A 17,128-nucleotide genomic window follows, 5' to 3' on the forward strand; every position below is an offset into this window, starting at 1 on the left:
GCCCATCACGACTTCTCACAGTCCTAAGTGATGTCTTCACATCTTGTTTTGTCCAAAATAATTCATCTGACATCAAATATGAAGAAAGTAAAGCAGCAAATCCTCACATTTGAGGAGCTGGAACCAGCAAGTTTTTGGCATTTTTGCATGATCAGTTAAGAAATGCGGACAGATTGCTTTCGATCAAATAATGGAAGAATCGACAATCAACAATCTGTTGCAGCTTTAAACATTGGCATTTAAAAGAGGTCAGGGACCCCTGTAACACAAGACTAGAACCAAATCATCCCTGTATAGATGATGCAATTAGCATGAGACAAATGCCAGTTAGGCAGCATCAGCTCATCCTGCGTGCTACAGGATGATGGAGTAATACGTGAATAATGTACAACACAGTGACACTAAATACTCAGGATGACTTTGCACAGCATGTAGCCTCTGAGAAATGGTATGACTTTGGCAGCACGCAGAGTTTAGACAAGACCGTCCAATCAGCCTGTGTGCTACAAAAAGGTTCTTTCAGTGAGTTCCCTCTGATGACCTGTCAGAGTTAGAGGACTTTAATTCTCTTTGCTCAGTACCTGAAGAATGTGTTGTTTGGGATATCAAGCTCTCCATCAGAGCATTTTCTGGCACCTTTGGAGCAGACAGTCAAATTTTCACCAAACTCGTCTGTACTGCACTATTGTGCACTGACCCAGCAAACCACCGATGGGACCTATCTTTTATAGGTCACTGAGCCTACACCTGAGCTCATGCCAACATTTAAAATAGTCACAAACATCACATGATTTGTTTGCCAGTTCAGGGAAAGATAAGACAGGAAAAATGGTATTCATGGATGATTCCTTATTTTTGAATTATCTGAGCATGACAGGAATCTTTCTCGAACACTGTATTCTATCCGTCAGTAAGATCATGTTTCCCTGTGCTATATTCACATATGGATATGAGAAAAAGCATGTGCTATTTTGCTTCCTTGTAATCTATGGAGACACAAGGACAAAAAGCTTTTTTTCCCATGGTGAGATGGATGCTGTTAAAAATCATGAACTAATGTGACAACATTTCTCAGAATGTTTGTGCTTTGAGAGGAGAAGTGTAAAACTAATGCACTGTAAGTGTGTTCTCAGTTTCACACCTTGAAGCTACGGCTGATACTCAGTGTGTCGATGGGAATCACCAGCAGGCCTGGGGAGCCTAGGAACAAGGATGTGGAGAAGCCATTATTTCTGGCTGCATCTCAAACAAACATGAAGTTTGCTTTATTTATGACTATAGAACACTGATTTGATAAAATAAAATTAAAATTAAATAACATGTCAGTTTATCCATAGTTTCTGTTATTCATTGGTAAATTCAACGATGAACCCTTCTGGGTAAAGTAAAATTAAATATGTACTCTGAGTTTAGTAGTCACATATTCTCGCTTTGCAGTTGTCCTCTATGTTCATATATTACATTTTAGGTATCCCTCTGCATCCATTGTTGATGTTCTGAGATGCCGCTACCATGATGTCAACAAATGCACATGGTGGGACGATGCTGCACATGGTTATTTTTAGAAAACACAAGCACATGGCAACCAACGTGGGGATGTCAACAATGCACACACGTGTTTAGGATTAGGGGAAGGAGGCACATGGTAAGGTGTAGAAAAAGACCATCACATTCAGATGGGAAGCAGTGGATGGGTTGAACAAACCTTGGACTTTTGAGCAGGAGTTTGTTGTTCGCTCAACCCATCCTCCGCCCTCCCACCTGCCCTATAGGGGCCTTCGTGCTACTTAACCTAAACCTAAACTCAACCTGACGCTGTCCAGTGGTGTGGCATGCAGACGCGACAGGTTCCATCCTGCTGTGTTCTCACCTGAGTGGATACGCAGATGTGGCAGGTACCGTCCAGCTGTCCATGTAATAACACAGCAAACAGTTCTGTCTGGTCATGTTCTCAGCTGATGCTGTCCAACAGTGTATTATGCTGACACAAAAGGTGGCTTTTGGTGTCAGGATCTTACATGAAAACGCTGACAAAGTGGCAGTTTGTTTACATCAGAATGAGAACAGGCTGCAGAAACGTGAGTTAATTATCACCAACATGTTCTCATTCTAACTTGTCACACGGTGCCGCTCTGTCAGTGACCTGCATCTACTGATGACATTTTAGGTATCCTTCTACGCCAGCTGTTTAAACCACTGGATGCCGTTTCTGTGATATCAACAAATGCACATGGTGGGATGATGCAGCACAGTACTTATGTTTAAACAACTGCACATGGCAACCAACGCTGTCACAATCATTAGGATTAGGCAACAAAGTTGGTTACGTTGAGACAAAAAAGGCACATGGTAAGGTGTAGAAAAGTAACAACAACTCAGATTCACAAGGGTAGCGAACTCTGGAGCCCTGCATAAAAGATGGTTGTTTGTGGGATATAGTTGTGATTTGTTTATGCTGGTACTACCTCTGATATAACTGCATACTTCAAAAGAAAGAAGGTGAGAATTTCATAGAAACACTTCCTCTATTACCCATCAATTCAAGTTATAACTGTAGCTATCTAGGGTTTATGTTAGTAATAGCCCAAGTTTTATAATGTACTTCCAAAGAATTAAGATAGTACTTTCCACCTAAGTACTTTTTCTTATATAGATAATATTCATGGCTACATCTGTACTTACCTGTTAGCAACAGTTTTCTGCGGTCGTCTTAAATACTGGGTACTTTTTTACAGAAGTTTTCATAATTTACTTAGTAAAATGAAACTGTACTGTAAAAGGAAGCTGTGTTTGTTACCATGGTATAACCATGTTCCTACCATATCATTTGTAATAGATTACTCTCTTCTTCATGCAATAAAAATGAACTTAATCCAAATATCTTTCAAAACGTTACTTTGTAAAACATGACAATTTACTCAGTGGGTAAGATGAAACTGCAATGTAAAATGAAGCTGTGTTTGTTACCATTCTGTAGTTTCTCTGCATTTACCTACTTATTTACCAATTGTGATAAGCTAATAATACACTATAAATTACCAAATAATTCCCAGTTAAATACTTAGTAATTAGCGGACTGCAAAAGGAAGGGTCACCAAAAGACTAAATACACCAGTTCCCTCAAGGTTTTATATTCCATATGCATTGCCTCTGTGTGGCCTGGGCTCCCTCAGGAGGAGACGCTGATTCAGTTTTGACTGGCCAGCCCTGAGCCTGCTGAGAGACGCTCCAGACAGGAAGCTCTCCTTCATTATGTTGCCTAATGGCCCGAGACACACCTGATGACAGACATGCGGCATTACACAGGACCTCTGTGCTACCTCTGGACCTGAGTGCACCACAGACAGCCAGCAATGATGAGAGGCACAGGGGGAGGACAGAGGTAACATGAGGACATCCTCAATCAGAAACGATCTAGTTTTTTGCTGCTTACTTCATCTAAGGAGTCATAGTCTCAATGGTTAAACAGCCAAAACAACAAGTCTTCCAATCCATACAAATAAATACATTGTTTGTTCCTATCCTCTAATATAACCCACAGGAGCGCTTCCTAAAGTAGCGCCCCTATCAGTGTGGTTAAGTTTAGGGGAAGAATCTCGGCGTTGACCCACAACATCCTTTATGTAACTTAAAATTTTGTTGCAAGTATTTTACTGCTGAAAAGATGGCCTTATAATAAAACTAGGACATCTCTGCAGTAGAAAGATGCAAATACTTATGAAATTTGTGCTACATGACCAGAGAAAACAGAAAAAAAGGACAACAGGTAGAAAATCTACAACTACCAGAATGCATCACGCTGCATCAGACCAATAAACGCTTCCGCTGGTGGGTAACATAATGCCAACTTGTACATTGGCAATGACGGTCGGCTGGCAAGGAACAACTTTGTATTCCAGTTAAACAGTAAAGTGAAACATGTTACTGAAAACATTTGAGGTGAGAAATATGCAAGTAACAATCTTGGTTTATATTTGATCAGCGCTCCTTAGTTTCGAAGTTTGATCTGAGTTTTAGGTTGTAACTATTAGCTGTTGACCACACAGAGTGATTTAGAATAGTTAAAAAAGTTATTTATAGCATCTGTCAGGTGTAGCAATATTTAAGTAATTTAAGTAGTTAATGAATGGACCTGCACTTGTGTAGCGCTTTTCTAGTTGTTTGACCACTTAAAGCACTTTTACACTACAAGTCACATTCACCCATTCACACATGCATTCATACACTGCATTCAGGCAACTGCACAAGGTGCCACCTGCTATTTAGTTTAATAGTTTAGGCTGAAAACATGACGCCAGTGACATTTTTCAAAACAATTTGGTGTGTCTGGGCTTCAGGACTCTTGGGTTTCTTTGGACAAGCAGTATGGAGACATTTTGTGGATTTATTATGCATTTTTTAAACGTTTGAATCCTGGTCATAATTGGCTTCATTCGTTTGGGAGATGAATGCAACGCTGTTCCCCATGTTTAGTGGACTATAAAACTTCACCCAACTTTCCATCGGCATGAGGGTGAGTAGATAATGACTGAATTTTCAGTTTGGAGTGAACTCTTCTTTAAATCCTCTGAACAATAAAATACAACACATCCTCTTAGCAGCGTCCATGTTGTTTTCACAACACGACTTAAAGCTTATGAACACTCCAAAGAGAGAAAGACTTTCCAACTTGAGAAATGGGACCTTCTAAGGAGCACATAAATGCAGCATAAACTGAGTATAAATGATCTATGGTGTCTTTTTATGAGGGAGGACAGTCTCAGATTACCTGTGAAGCTAATTTTGCGTAGCTTCTGGGTTACCATTATGAGCCATTGTTTCTCATTGGAGTTCCATGAGTCATTTTAGTTATGCTCACATCCTGTTTGTTTGGAAATAGGAAACCTGTCTGTTGGACAACTATCTTTTATTTTTGATTTCTTGTCTAAAGATATTTTACTTCCCCTCTCAACCATCTCTTAATTTCTTTATTTGTCCAAATGTCTCTTTGTTTTGATCTCTCTTTGTTTTCTCTCTGAGGACACAGAGCCACAGAGTGTGGAGAAAAGTCGATAATCTCTAAAGGTCCTGCACTCACACAGGCCTGGCTCCTGCTGCCTTGTGGAAAGGAATAATCTAGCCATCAATACCTCCTCCCAGATAATGTCAGCCCTTCCACACCAATGCACAATTAACCCCCTCCCAACCCCTCCCTCCCTCCACACATACACAACTGTGTACCCTGTCAGCGAGAACACTGAAGCCATGATTTAAGAACTAATCTCACAGAGTCCAGAGAGAAACGCAACAAAAACCTCATCTTAAACATGGTGAAAACCTGCCATCAACACACGGCCCTTTTAAAACACATTTGAGTCAGTTTCATCGCATCTTGTTAACTAGCAGTTTGTGTGATTAAGAATCTACCAGGGGATTCTTTGATGTTTACTGAGCTGGCAACACTTGTATGCTCCACCTGAACTGATACAATCTGTTTCAGCGCTCAGTGATGGGAAACACCAGCCTGGGGATAAACACATACACACATTTAACGGCTACTACATCAGTGGTACTCAAGTTGACCCCCAGATAGGGTGCAACGTGGCCCCCCAGCCATTTTCTAATCCATACACACAATCCATAAACACTGCATCATACACAGATGAAAACTGAGCGTTACTTTGGTCCAGTGTCCCTCTCTGATATCCTCAGCTGTGTCCATCTTACAGTTTATTGCAACTCCTAATACAATCACATTCACAACATAGCCTTTACATGGAGTTTGTTCCAGTGTTGCACAGATGCATGAATGCACTGAGTGGAGATACATTACTGGAATGCATGTGCAGATCATGCATAATGCAGGCTAATCTGGTAGGCTGATATGGCAACCAAAATAGAAGCTGTGATCTTTAATGCAATGCTGCTGAAGGCATCTCATTATCATAATTCCACACAATTACACTCTTGAGACATTATTTCAACCAGTCAGATGAAGATGGTGTCAGGGTGATGGTGGTTTTAAAGAGGGACCAGCCAACAAGGCTTCCAAACATCTACATGATAACAAATGTTTAGTGACACAGCAAAATAATGACTGGTGATACATATATTATTTTTTCAGTTCAGTAAGAACATGCAGATCAGTGCCTTTGCTGTGGTTATCCTGTGGAAGATCTGGGCAAAGGTGGCATTTCTGATAAAAAAGATAAGGTGCAGCCCTGTGATACTCAACTTGTGGCCTGTTGGCCAGCCAACCATTTTCTCATTCATAATAAAAATTAAAGTGAATTATTTTAGGAATTAATTTTGACTTTTAGTATACATAAGGTGCCAGAGTGCATAAAACAGCATCAAATAGGACGTAGTTTATCAGTTTAGCAAAATAAGTGCCAGTGGAGGACCCCCATACCCGGCGACGGAGGTCCCAGCTAAGACCTAAAATCCTAAGTATATCCAAAAATCCTAGGAATATCCTAAAATCCGAGAAATGTCCAAAACTCTAAGAAATGTCCTAAAATCCCAGAAATGTGCTAAAATCTGTGAAATGTCTTAAAATTCTAGAAAATGTTTCAAACCTCGTAAAATTCAAGAAATGTCCTAAATTCTTAGAAAGACTCCAAAATCCTTGAAATATCCTGAAATTGTAGAAATGTCCTTAAATCCCAGAGAGGTCCTATGATTCTAGAATACTAAAATCCGAAACACCTCCTAAAATTTCAAGAAATATCCTATAATCCTAGAAATTTTCTCGAAATTTCCTAAAAACCTACAAATGTCCCAAAATCCTATAAATGTGCTTATATCCAAAAAATGTCCTAAAATCCTAGAAAGGTCCTAAAATTCTATAAACAAATTCCATGAAATGTCCTAAATGTGTACTGGTCTACTGCGACTGGCCCCTAGTCTCCTGTTATCGTGTGTGGCCCCCAAGCCAAACAAGTAGAGTATCCCTGGTGTAGCCAAACACGAGAGCTGAGGAGGGATAGTGATGCTCCTCTCCTCAGTTGTTGAGAGCACCACCGACTCACCCACCCCTGTCTCCCCCGAAACAAGTCAAAGTGTCTTCCATCCTTACCGCACAGCAGCTGCATCCAGGCGCACGTCTTGTAGACCGTGGCGGTGTTGCAGAAGAAGAAGAGGGCGAAGCAGGTGATGCAGCCCAGGATGAGCACCATGGACATGAGCACGAAGAAGGACGCTGCCTTGAAGGCTCCCGATGGGATGGAGTTGAAGTCGGAGAAGCTGCCCTGGCACAAGAGCTCCCGGTTGGAGTTCCCGTTGCCCATGCAGTAGTGGAACAAGCCGAAGTATCCGGCCTGGGGGGTGCTGACGCTGTCGCCGATCCAGTAGGGCTGGATGAAGACCACCACGTTGATGATGGCCAAGCAGATAGTGAAAATGGCCCACAGGACCCCGATGGCCCTAGAGTTGCGCATGTAGTTGTCATGGTAGATTTTGGAGGTTTCTTGCGAAGGCAGCATTTTTACTCTCCCACCCCCAACCCCCCCGAACAGCAGCGTCAACCTGGTGTTCCTTCTACTCCCGATCTCCCTTTATCCTCCTCTGTCCGCAGGTAGAGAGGAGAGATTTTTTTTAAACGAAAAAAACAAAACAAAAAAAAAAACTCTGCAACAAATGTTCAAAGGTCCAGTGACTCCCCCCTCCCCTCCCCCTGGAGCTCAATCATCCAGCAGATCTAGATATTTTTGGAGTAATCTCACATCCAAATGCTCCCCCCTCCTCCCTCCGTCCTCCCCCTCTGATCAGTCAATCAATTGAGTGCTGAAGCGTGATTCAGCTGACGGGAAAGCCTCTCCTCTCCTCCGCTCCTCTCAGCGCGTAAAGACACAGCGGAGCCGACAGCCGAGCTCACGGAGCCAAAAGCAGCGGCGGTTGATGGACGGGACGAGCAGCATTGTCTTATCTCAGCACATCAGCTCCGCCCGTGACCGTGTCCCTGTGCATTCACAGCCAAAAGGCTTCAAAGAAGATGCGAGACGCACTAGTCGAGTTTCCCCGAAATGATGACGATGAATCCAAAGGAAATGATCCAAAAGAAAGGAACAGAGACACAGAGACAGCCTTTGACATGCTTCAATCAGGAATCACACTGAACCAAAAAGGAATATTTGAGACGACGAAAGTCCGAGAATGTGTGAAAAACGTACAAAAATATAAATCAGTCCTCCATCACTGCACAACAACCCCATGACTGTTGTGTTGGATGCTGTGACTGCCACTCACTCTCCAGGTCTCTCTCTCTTGCTCTCTCTATTCGTGCGCGCATCCGAGGAACGTCGACGACTTGTGGATGACGGCGCGCACACATTTTTGATATTGCAGAAATGTTACGACCCCCCACACACACACACACACACATTCCTCTCTGACTAAAGACACATTTTAAGTACTTTCTTTATGTCCAAATAAAAACAACTCATACAAGCACACTAATAGCCTAAATAGCCTAGAATGCCAAAGAATACATGTGCAAATGAGTGGACCAGTGGAACAGCAGGTTTTGACATTAAAAACAAACACAGTACTCAGTTGTCAAGGGATAGGAGTATGTCTCTATTTATCCTGTTCTCACTCTGAACTTGTCAAATAGCGTACAAGCGTAACACCAAAAGCCACCTTCTGCGTCCAACTGGAAAGCGATTGGACAGTGTCAGATAAGAATGGACTGAGATAGAAGTGGTGGGGTTGCTATTAAACACTGGACGGCACTGGGCCATCAACACATAACGTGCATGGGAAGTGTCACTTGAGAACGTGGCCAGACAGAACCTGCTCATGAAACACTGAAGGACCGGTCAGGTCAGGTAATCATGCTACCAGTAACTACGTAAAATAAGGTGCATGAGTAGGGCGTGAGGGTGGGGCAGTGGATGGGTCTCACAAAAAACTGACTTTCATGTGAAGTTTGTTTTTTTTCTACACCTTACTATGTGCATCTTTTGCCTAAATCTAACTGTCTGTGACTTTGTTGTCTAATCCTAACCATCCTAACAGTGCACATTGGTTGCCATGTTCCTGCCATGGATACTGCCATGTTGGTTGTGTAAACATAAGGACCTTGCTGCCTCTTCCCATCATGTGCATTTGTTGACATCATGGTCAAGGTATCCCACAGTGCAAACAGCTGACGCACAAGGATACCTGAGACATCATAAGTAGACGCAGAAGGTCACTGACAGAGTGGCACCATGTGCTGAGTTGGGATGAGAATGTGTTAGTTATTCATGTCTCTCAAACATGGTGTAGACTAATTTGGATCGATGTTTTAGCACTGTTTAGGAAGACACGGAGGGTAACTAGTGGCGGTGTGTCATTGCATCTCACTGATTAACCCTTTAAAACCTGAGCAGATTAGTTTGATTTCTTTCAAAAAATGGGCAATTGGCAACAAACAACTTAAAAGACATGGGCCACAAATAAGCTAGACATAAAAATAGATAAATAAATTTAAAAAAACAAATGTATATATATATATATATATATATATATATATAGAGAGAGAGAGAGAGAGAGAGAGAGAGAGAGAGACAGAGCATAATTTGATATATGAAATTATTGATATTAAACTAATTTGTAGGTAATTTTTCTGTGACATTTTACTAATTTCTTGCAAATTGTTTGACTTTGTCTTTTCCGTCCATGTTTTCAAAGTAAATCAAACCAATTTTCTCAGGTTTCAAAGGGTCAAAAATCTTGTAAAAGGCACCTGAACACATCACAAGAAAACTGATGTCGATCCAGGTCTCAAGAGTTAATGAGCTTAAATGAATGCGTTTACTCAGGTTTTGTGTTTCCATCAATGCTAATCGGAGCTGGAGGCGATAAATATCCGTGACTACTGCAGAGCCATTGGTGTGAATGCCAACTGTACACTTTCCAATTATTAAAAAGCCAGATGTTAACAGGATTTTGTGCCATGGGCATGAGGCCTTAAGAGACAGCACAGTACTTAGAAAGTTGTTGCAGCCCTCTAATGACCAACCTGTGAATTTGTCCTTGGCTGAACAAATATGAAAAATAAAAAAAAAAACAAAAAAAGTAATCTGCTCCTGTAACCAGCTTTTGGATGGTATTTAGGGGGGACTATTATTTAATAACTTTGGTCATAAAGGTCTCCTCCAAGTTAGAGTTGAAGCTGCAGGCTGCATCTAACACAGACACCTCTTTTGTTTCTTCATAAACATCCAAAAACATCTGGTGTATTGGCAGACAGATGTGGAAAGTTACTTTGGTTACTGTTACAGAAATGAGATGGTGGGTTCGACACAGGAATGTTTGTAGATTCTTACTGAGGGTGATAAGAGGTTTTTGACATGTCCTTTGTTTTAAGGTCTACTAATCTGTCGTGGCATGCTGTACGTGCAAAACAGCGATTTACATGTGTGGTGTTGTTTCAGTGACATGTTCAGTGGTGTGTAATGCAAACAGTGAGGAACCTGAGCATCAGGACACCAGATGGAGAAGTCTAGTCTAGCTTTTATTATTTATGTATTATTTTAGTTTGTGCTGTTATCCTTTCATTTACCTCTTACAGTTTGAATATTTTGCTTTTTTTATTGTTTATTAATGCTATTCATAATACTATCATTTTATTCATTTATTTATTTATTTATTCATTTATTCATTTTAATCTTTCTATTGATAGCTTTTTTTCCGGCCTCTGATGTTTCCTCACTTACAGTAGTGTTTCCTCAGTTCTTGGTTTTTATTAATACTATTTTTGTTGTTTGTGCTTGTATTCACATACTTGATTGATTGACTGACTGACTGACTGACTGACTGACTGGTTGGTTGGTTGGTTGATTAAATGAATGAATGAGTGAATGCATGAATGCATGTATGTATGTCCAGACCCCTAAACCAGCATTGTGGGTGTCCAGTTTCAATGGGTTTTCATCTGAGTCCAAGAAAGTAGGGCTTGGAATTCCTGGTGGGACTTCTCTTCTCATCCCTTTAGGTCAAGAAACAGGGATTGAGTAGCTCCCTAACATCCTCAGCATTATTATTATTTATTATTTATAATTATTATTGCAAAAAACTTAAGCAATATTTTCAAAATGTTGATAAAATACAATTGTGAGATAACTGTGTTTCCACTGAGTGATGTTATGTGACTTCTTCTCTTGCCATAACATTACAGGAAGCATGGTGATGGATGTTCAAAACATTAGCACCTTTATTTCTATTGCAGCCACCGCATTAGCTGTCATTATTTCCAGCTGAGGGCGACATAGGTGTGTTAAGTGAGCTGTAATGGAAAGGCAAGTCCCTTTTATGAAAACCCCTCTTCCTCACATCTGCTTGGAGGGCTTGATAAAAAATAACATTTTGTTGCTGCTTCAAATTCAATATTATCGTAACTTCTTTGTCTCATGTAAGACTTAAGAAGATCTCATTCTCTTACATCCTCTTCCACACATACCACACCATGTTTTTTTTTTTAAATGTCATGTGACTCTTTTGTACATCATGTGACCTGCAAAAGTGAAAAAAAAAACTGTTTCCATTGATGTTTGCGAAAGATGGCTTTTAACTAAGAACACCCGAAACACTGTCAGTCATTTTCTGTAACCGTGCCTGACCGTGGTGATAGCTGTGCTGATGCCGCGACCCTGCCTTTGGTTGTGCTCGTGCTGTGGCTGTACTGATTCTGTGCCCCCCGCCCGCCCTGATCGTGGTCTGGTCCTGGTTGCGCCGATGCTGTGATCTTGCCTTTGGACAACTCCCTTTCACATATGCATGAGACTGTTATCATCTCTATCAACATCATCATAGAGAGCAATTACTAATTTCACACCTACCATTATTGTAATATGACATGCATCTGTTTCTATTATTGCTGTGCCCCCAACCCCCCTCTCTTTCTCTTTCCTTTTTGCCATGATTGTATTTCATTTGCTATTTACGACATCTATTGCTCGTCTGTCCGTCCTGGAAGAGGGATCCCTCACTATCCTCTACCGCTCTTCCTGAGGTTTCTTCCTCTTTTTTTTCCCCGTTACAGGGGTTCTTTTTGGGGAGTTTTTCCTTGGGTGATGTGAGGGTCTAAGGGCAGAGGGATGTCGTACACTGTAAAGCCCTCTGAGGCAAACCATGTTTTGTGATAATGGGCTATATAAATAAAACTGACTTGACTTGACTTGACTTGTAACCGCTTGTCCTTGTAAGGGTCGTGGGGGGCTGGAGCCAATCCCAGCCAATCCCCGTCTTCTTCAGGCGGAAGGCGGGGTACACCCTGGACAGGTCGCCAGACTATTGCAGAGCCGACACATATACAGACAAACATACACGATCACAGTCACACCTAAGGGCAATTTAGAGCCACCAATCATGACCTGCATGTCTTTGGACTGTGGGAGGAAGCCGGAGACTCTGGAGAGAACCCACACAGACACGGGGAGAACATGCAAACTCCGCACCGAATCCCATTCCAACCGGGTTTTGAACCAGGGACCAGGGACCCTCTTGCTGTGAGGCAACAGTGCTAACCACAACGCCACCGTGCCGCCCCACCTAAGACACATGTGAGTGTAAAACCTTTGTTTTACACTAAATGGGAGGTTTTTCCGTTTTATTTTTTAATTAACATGTTTCCATTAGGTGTATTGTACATTCACAATTTGAGTTTGTACAATTTTAGGGTTCATGGAAACCAGTCTACCACTGTTAGATAAGCAGTAACTGCCATATGAGCGTGGTGCAAAGCAGTGACAATACTCTGGCCAGTAGAATCCACACATGCACTAACATGCACAAAACAAACAAACAAAAACAACAAACAAATGAAAAAGACAGTTAAAGAATAAATAAGCAATAGAATGTAGAATGATTTAAATGTGTTTATTTTATTTAATGACATAGTTTTTTCTTAATTTTTTTTTCCCTAGACATAGCAATTTCTTGTGGCAAATTTACTACCATGTTGCTCATTCCCTTTTCCCATGCTTCTGAAAAAATGCACTGATTTTCTCAAGGTTCAGAGGATTAAATACTTGTGAAAGGAACCTGGGTTTTCAACAGAGAGTCTGGAACCCCTAGGAGGCCCCCAGAGTCACTGCAGAAAGGTCGCCAAATTATTGCTCAAATTATTTTTTTTGTTTGTTTGTTTCAAGAGTAAACTGCAACTCAGTTGTGCCACCTCCATCTCTCTTTCAGCTAAGTGGTTATTGGCCTGAAGAAACATTGAGGACCCCCATAATTATAAAAATTCAGCTCTTTAAAGCAAAACCAGAATGTATATTTAATGTTTGTTTGTTAGACCTGAAGTTTGGGTAGATTATTTTATGTTTGCTCTTGTTTTTGTAATTTTTACTTCTGTATAGAATTATCCTATTGCTGGATGCTTTGGATGTTTTCCCTTTATTACATTATAGACTCATTTTTCTTGAGCTAAGTACAAGTCTGTACATGGTTCTTTAAAAAAAGTCTGTACATGGTTCTTTAAAAAAAAAGTCTGTACATGGCTCTTTAAAAAAAGTCTGTACCTGATCCTTTTGAAAAAAGAAGAAAACTTTGCAGGGAAAAAAAGGGTGAAGGGGTGACTAAAAATTGGTGTTTAGAGTTGCACAAGAGTTGGTTGCACAGAGTTGGTACTCATTCATAAAAAAAGAAGACTCACACATCCAACCTGTAGGCTAAGTTATTTTTAAGTGGTCAGGAGTAAGTTACAGTATGTAGATAAGATCTCCTACCCAGCCAGCAGGGAACACTCCCACAACATTGACTCATGTTACCTACAAGCTGCAATAAGGTTTTAAGGAAAACATGTTGATCTAATCTTAGAAGTAACATTATAACTGCAACATTCTGAGGATGGTAAGAGGTGACAGATCACAGAATGTTCTTTTATAAAACGTTCCTACAATGTTATATGAGAACAAAGGAAGAAGATTTTCAAAGCAACATTCAGAACATGTTATTAAGTAATGTGATATCTTAAAAAAAAACAATCAAACATTTGTTGATGTTTATAGAAAATGTTACCCAAACTTCAAGAACACTCCAACAAAACACACACACACACACACACACACACACACACATATAACATTATGCATTCTCATTACGTTTTTAAAACCAGCTAGCTGGATATGCATGGAAGACCTGTGTCCAAGGAAGATCCTCTGAGTAAACAAAGTGTCTGGCTGCAGACAGTCCGAAACGTCAGAGCTTGATCTGAACAACAACAAACGTCATTTAAAGGGGGAGATGGCTGTGTCACGTGCTCATGTCAACTTCCTGTTTACCGCCTGCTGTACCTTCAGACTGTAGTACACAGATTGCAACACCAGACTAACTGCTGCGGCTTTTATCGACAACAACATATGCGATATTGCGACTCTGAAGCCACAGGGTCGACTACTGTATAACCTCAATCTGTTTACCGTCACGGTCGTGGTCACTAAGGAAACATGAAGACGTGACATTGAGGAAACGTGAGCAGGCCGGGACGGATCCGGGAGATTTCCTGACTCCAGCTGACCGGAGCTGAGGCAGCTGGTGTTGGGAGTCGAGCATCACTTCACCTGTTGTCACAAACCAAACAGTGGTGATGAAATAGTCTCAATGAGTATACGGGGGGTTTGAGTCAGTAGAAACTACCTACCTACGCCTGGGACGCTGAACTAGCCTGTTAGCTCGTGGTGCTAACTCCGGTATCAGCAGCAGCCGCAGCGGTTTGAGTGGCCGGCTGTGCGGGCTGGCTAACGGGTCGCGTTCGGAGAGTGGAGCAGCCCGCCGGTGCCCTGAATTCAGGAAGGGTCCCCGGCTCCGGCCCCCTCAAGCGGGCAGTGAGGAAGAAGCTGGGTGGGAAGGGATGGCCTGGTCGGTCTTCCCGTTCCAAAGGACAAGGCTCTGCGGTGTTTGAAGGAGGTCGAGTTCGCCTAGAGGCCACCACCGCGGGTCGAGGCGCTATGATGGCCGCCTCCCCCTCCGCGGCCGGCGGCTTCACGGCCTCCGGGCTGTCGGTCAGAAAGAGCGAGGAAATCATGGATTTGATTGATTTGTTTTCCAAGATGCAGTACAGAGCAAAAGAAGTCACTCCTCGGGTAAGACCGAGAGGGTCATTATTACTCTGTGTGCTTTAATAACTTCAAAACCTCCCATGGTCTATTTTGTGCATCATGAACCGAATTGCATTACAGCATCATGAAGATTTAAATGATCTTGTACTTCTGCAAGACAGCACAAACTGTAGGTAGTGACTAATGAGCTCTTAATTAACTTATAGAGCCACTGCTCAATTCGGCATACAGTAGATCCACCTAGCTGGACTTGATATCTATAAAAATACAGTGTTTTTAGGTGAAGGCACTGCTGTCTACCCTGTCAGACCAGGGTTATGTTGATGCATGTTTATGTTGCTGTTGAGACCCCTCTCCTGTTATCATAGCCTTTATTCATATTTGAAGTGCATCACATGCTGTTGAAAAACTCTTGAGCATAGCGATTGCCCAATTCAATGTAGTTTTCTATTTATTTGAGAAGTTGCCTGCTATCAGGCAAGTGCCACTGATCTTTGAATTGCCATGATCTTAAATGCCACACAGGAGGACTTGTATAAAAAAAAGTAGAAAAAAAGTGGATATATCAATATCGGTATCGGCCAGATGGGTTGTTATATATATGCAAATTGGATATTGGCAAAAAATCCAATATCGAGCATCCCTAGATGTGATTTTTGCTGGTTTCTGTAACAAACAAACCCGTTCCCTTTCATCTGGAATATGGTTTCTTGGCCAGGTCATCTTTGTAGCACCACAATTCTTTATCTGTTATGTTTTTTTGCAATACATTTTATCTTTATCACATTAAAAGATTGCAGCTTTTGCAATTTGGATATTTTATTTGGCTATATTGCGATTTAGTATTTCAATTAATTGTGCAACCCTAATTCTAAAAGATGCCTGATTTAATTTATATTTGTGGATTTACTCTCCATATAATTTCATAGATATTTATGATTGATCAGCGTTGAATATCATAAACTATAGAGAAGTCTCTGTGGCTATACTTTGCTATACCTAGTTAAGTAACCCATTTGGTCATTCTGCTTTTAGCCATTATGCTCACACACTGCAACAGCCTGCCAGAGGATCTGAGAGGAGCTGGCTGGAAATATTGACACTTTTAAACGTAAACTAAAAACCTGTGTTTTTAGTCTGACTGTTATGTAGTGTCTCACTATCACAATTTTATGGTTTATATGTATTCAATTTTTTAAGATCCATTTTTGCATATTTTCACTGCTGTTATTGTTTCTTTAATCAAACTGTAAAGCACTTTATATTACATTCAGTTTGTTTGAAAGGTGCTACGAAATACAATTTGATCAATTGATTGTATGATTTAGTTTGATCTATAAAGACTTATTCCCAAATTCTGTCATTGTCCTGATGAAAAATGAATTTCCTTTTAAACCACTAGCATAACTTCTGTTTTTTTTTTTTTTTTGTTGTTGTTTCCCCGCAGGTGGAGGCTATAGAGAAGCGTTGTCTGGAGTTATTTGCCAGAGATTACAAGTACAGTATCATCCATAACTCCAATGGAGACGTGTGTGGTCACTACCCCCGGCAGATCGTTTTTCTGGAGTATGAATGCACAGATGTGGAGAGAGACAGGTACCGCTCCAATACTTATACAAACCATAACTTTTCCAATACAAAGTTCAGTTCACTCAGTAACCAATTACCCTCCTGTTTGTTTATGTCACTCTTGTAATCACGCACACCTTACTATAGTGCAGGGAGCAAAGGTCAGCGTCCATCTCCAGCCGCCCTGATCCCATCAAAGGCAGCCGAGGGGCCGGAGTGACTGCTTTGTCAGATTGTAGCCAGAAATGGAAAATGATCTGCAGTGATTCAGAAGTCCTTATTTCTCACTGCTGCTTAATAGAGTCTGACTATTTTCCAGTGTAGTGCTAGAAATAGAAGATGTTCTTAAACATCGGAGGAAACACGTTATTTATTTTTTAAAAAAGGCTTTTATATACAGTATTTACAAAAAGTCACCTTGTTGGAAAATAACCCTCATGAGCACAGAAAACTTTTCCTTCCACTCAAATGTTTTTATGTTTTCATTTTACGGTCTGTCTTTCAGTTTCCCATGATTCAAAGTAACAAACTGA

General features: G+C 41.1%; 2 protein-coding genes across 4 annotated transcripts in view; one reads left to right on the top strand and one right to left on the bottom strand.

Moving 5' to 3' along the window:
- Nucleotides 1-7,610, bottom strand: part of lhfpl4a (LHFPL tetraspan subfamily member 4a) — a 48,179-nt gene extending 40,569 nt beyond the window's left edge. For 2 of the 3 annotated variants that reach the window (XM_042497012.2, XM_088082813.1), the window contains exon 1: nt 7,058-7,604. In XM_042497012.2, coding sequence (XP_042352946.1) covers nt 7,058-7,463 — 406 coding nt within the window. In that variant the 5' untranslated portion in view covers nt 7,464-7,604. Of the gene's footprint in view, nt 1-7,057 lie in introns of all 3 variants that reach the window. The other variant, XM_088082812.1, reaches the window with a different exon arrangement.
- Nucleotides 7,611-13,770: 6,160 nt separating this feature from the next.
- The window catches only part of mtmr14 (myotubularin related protein 14), a 50,653-nt gene continuing 47,295 nt past the window's right edge, over nt 13,771-17,128 (top strand). The window contains exons 1-2 of the mRNA XM_042498775.2: nt 13,771-15,050; nt 16,474-16,622. Coding sequence (XP_042354709.2) covers nt 14,916-15,050; nt 16,474-16,622 — 284 coding nt within the window. The 5' untranslated portion in view covers nt 13,771-14,915. The remainder of the gene's footprint in view (nt 15,051-16,473; nt 16,623-17,128) is intronic.

The sequence above is a fragment of the Plectropomus leopardus genome, chromosome 2 (assembly GCF_026936395.1).
Source record: "Plectropomus leopardus strain MGB_pleo_1.0 chromosome 2, ASM2693639v1, whole genome shotgun sequence".
Classification (NCBI taxonomy): domain Eukaryota; kingdom Metazoa; phylum Chordata; class Actinopteri; order Perciformes; family Serranidae; genus Plectropomus; species Plectropomus leopardus.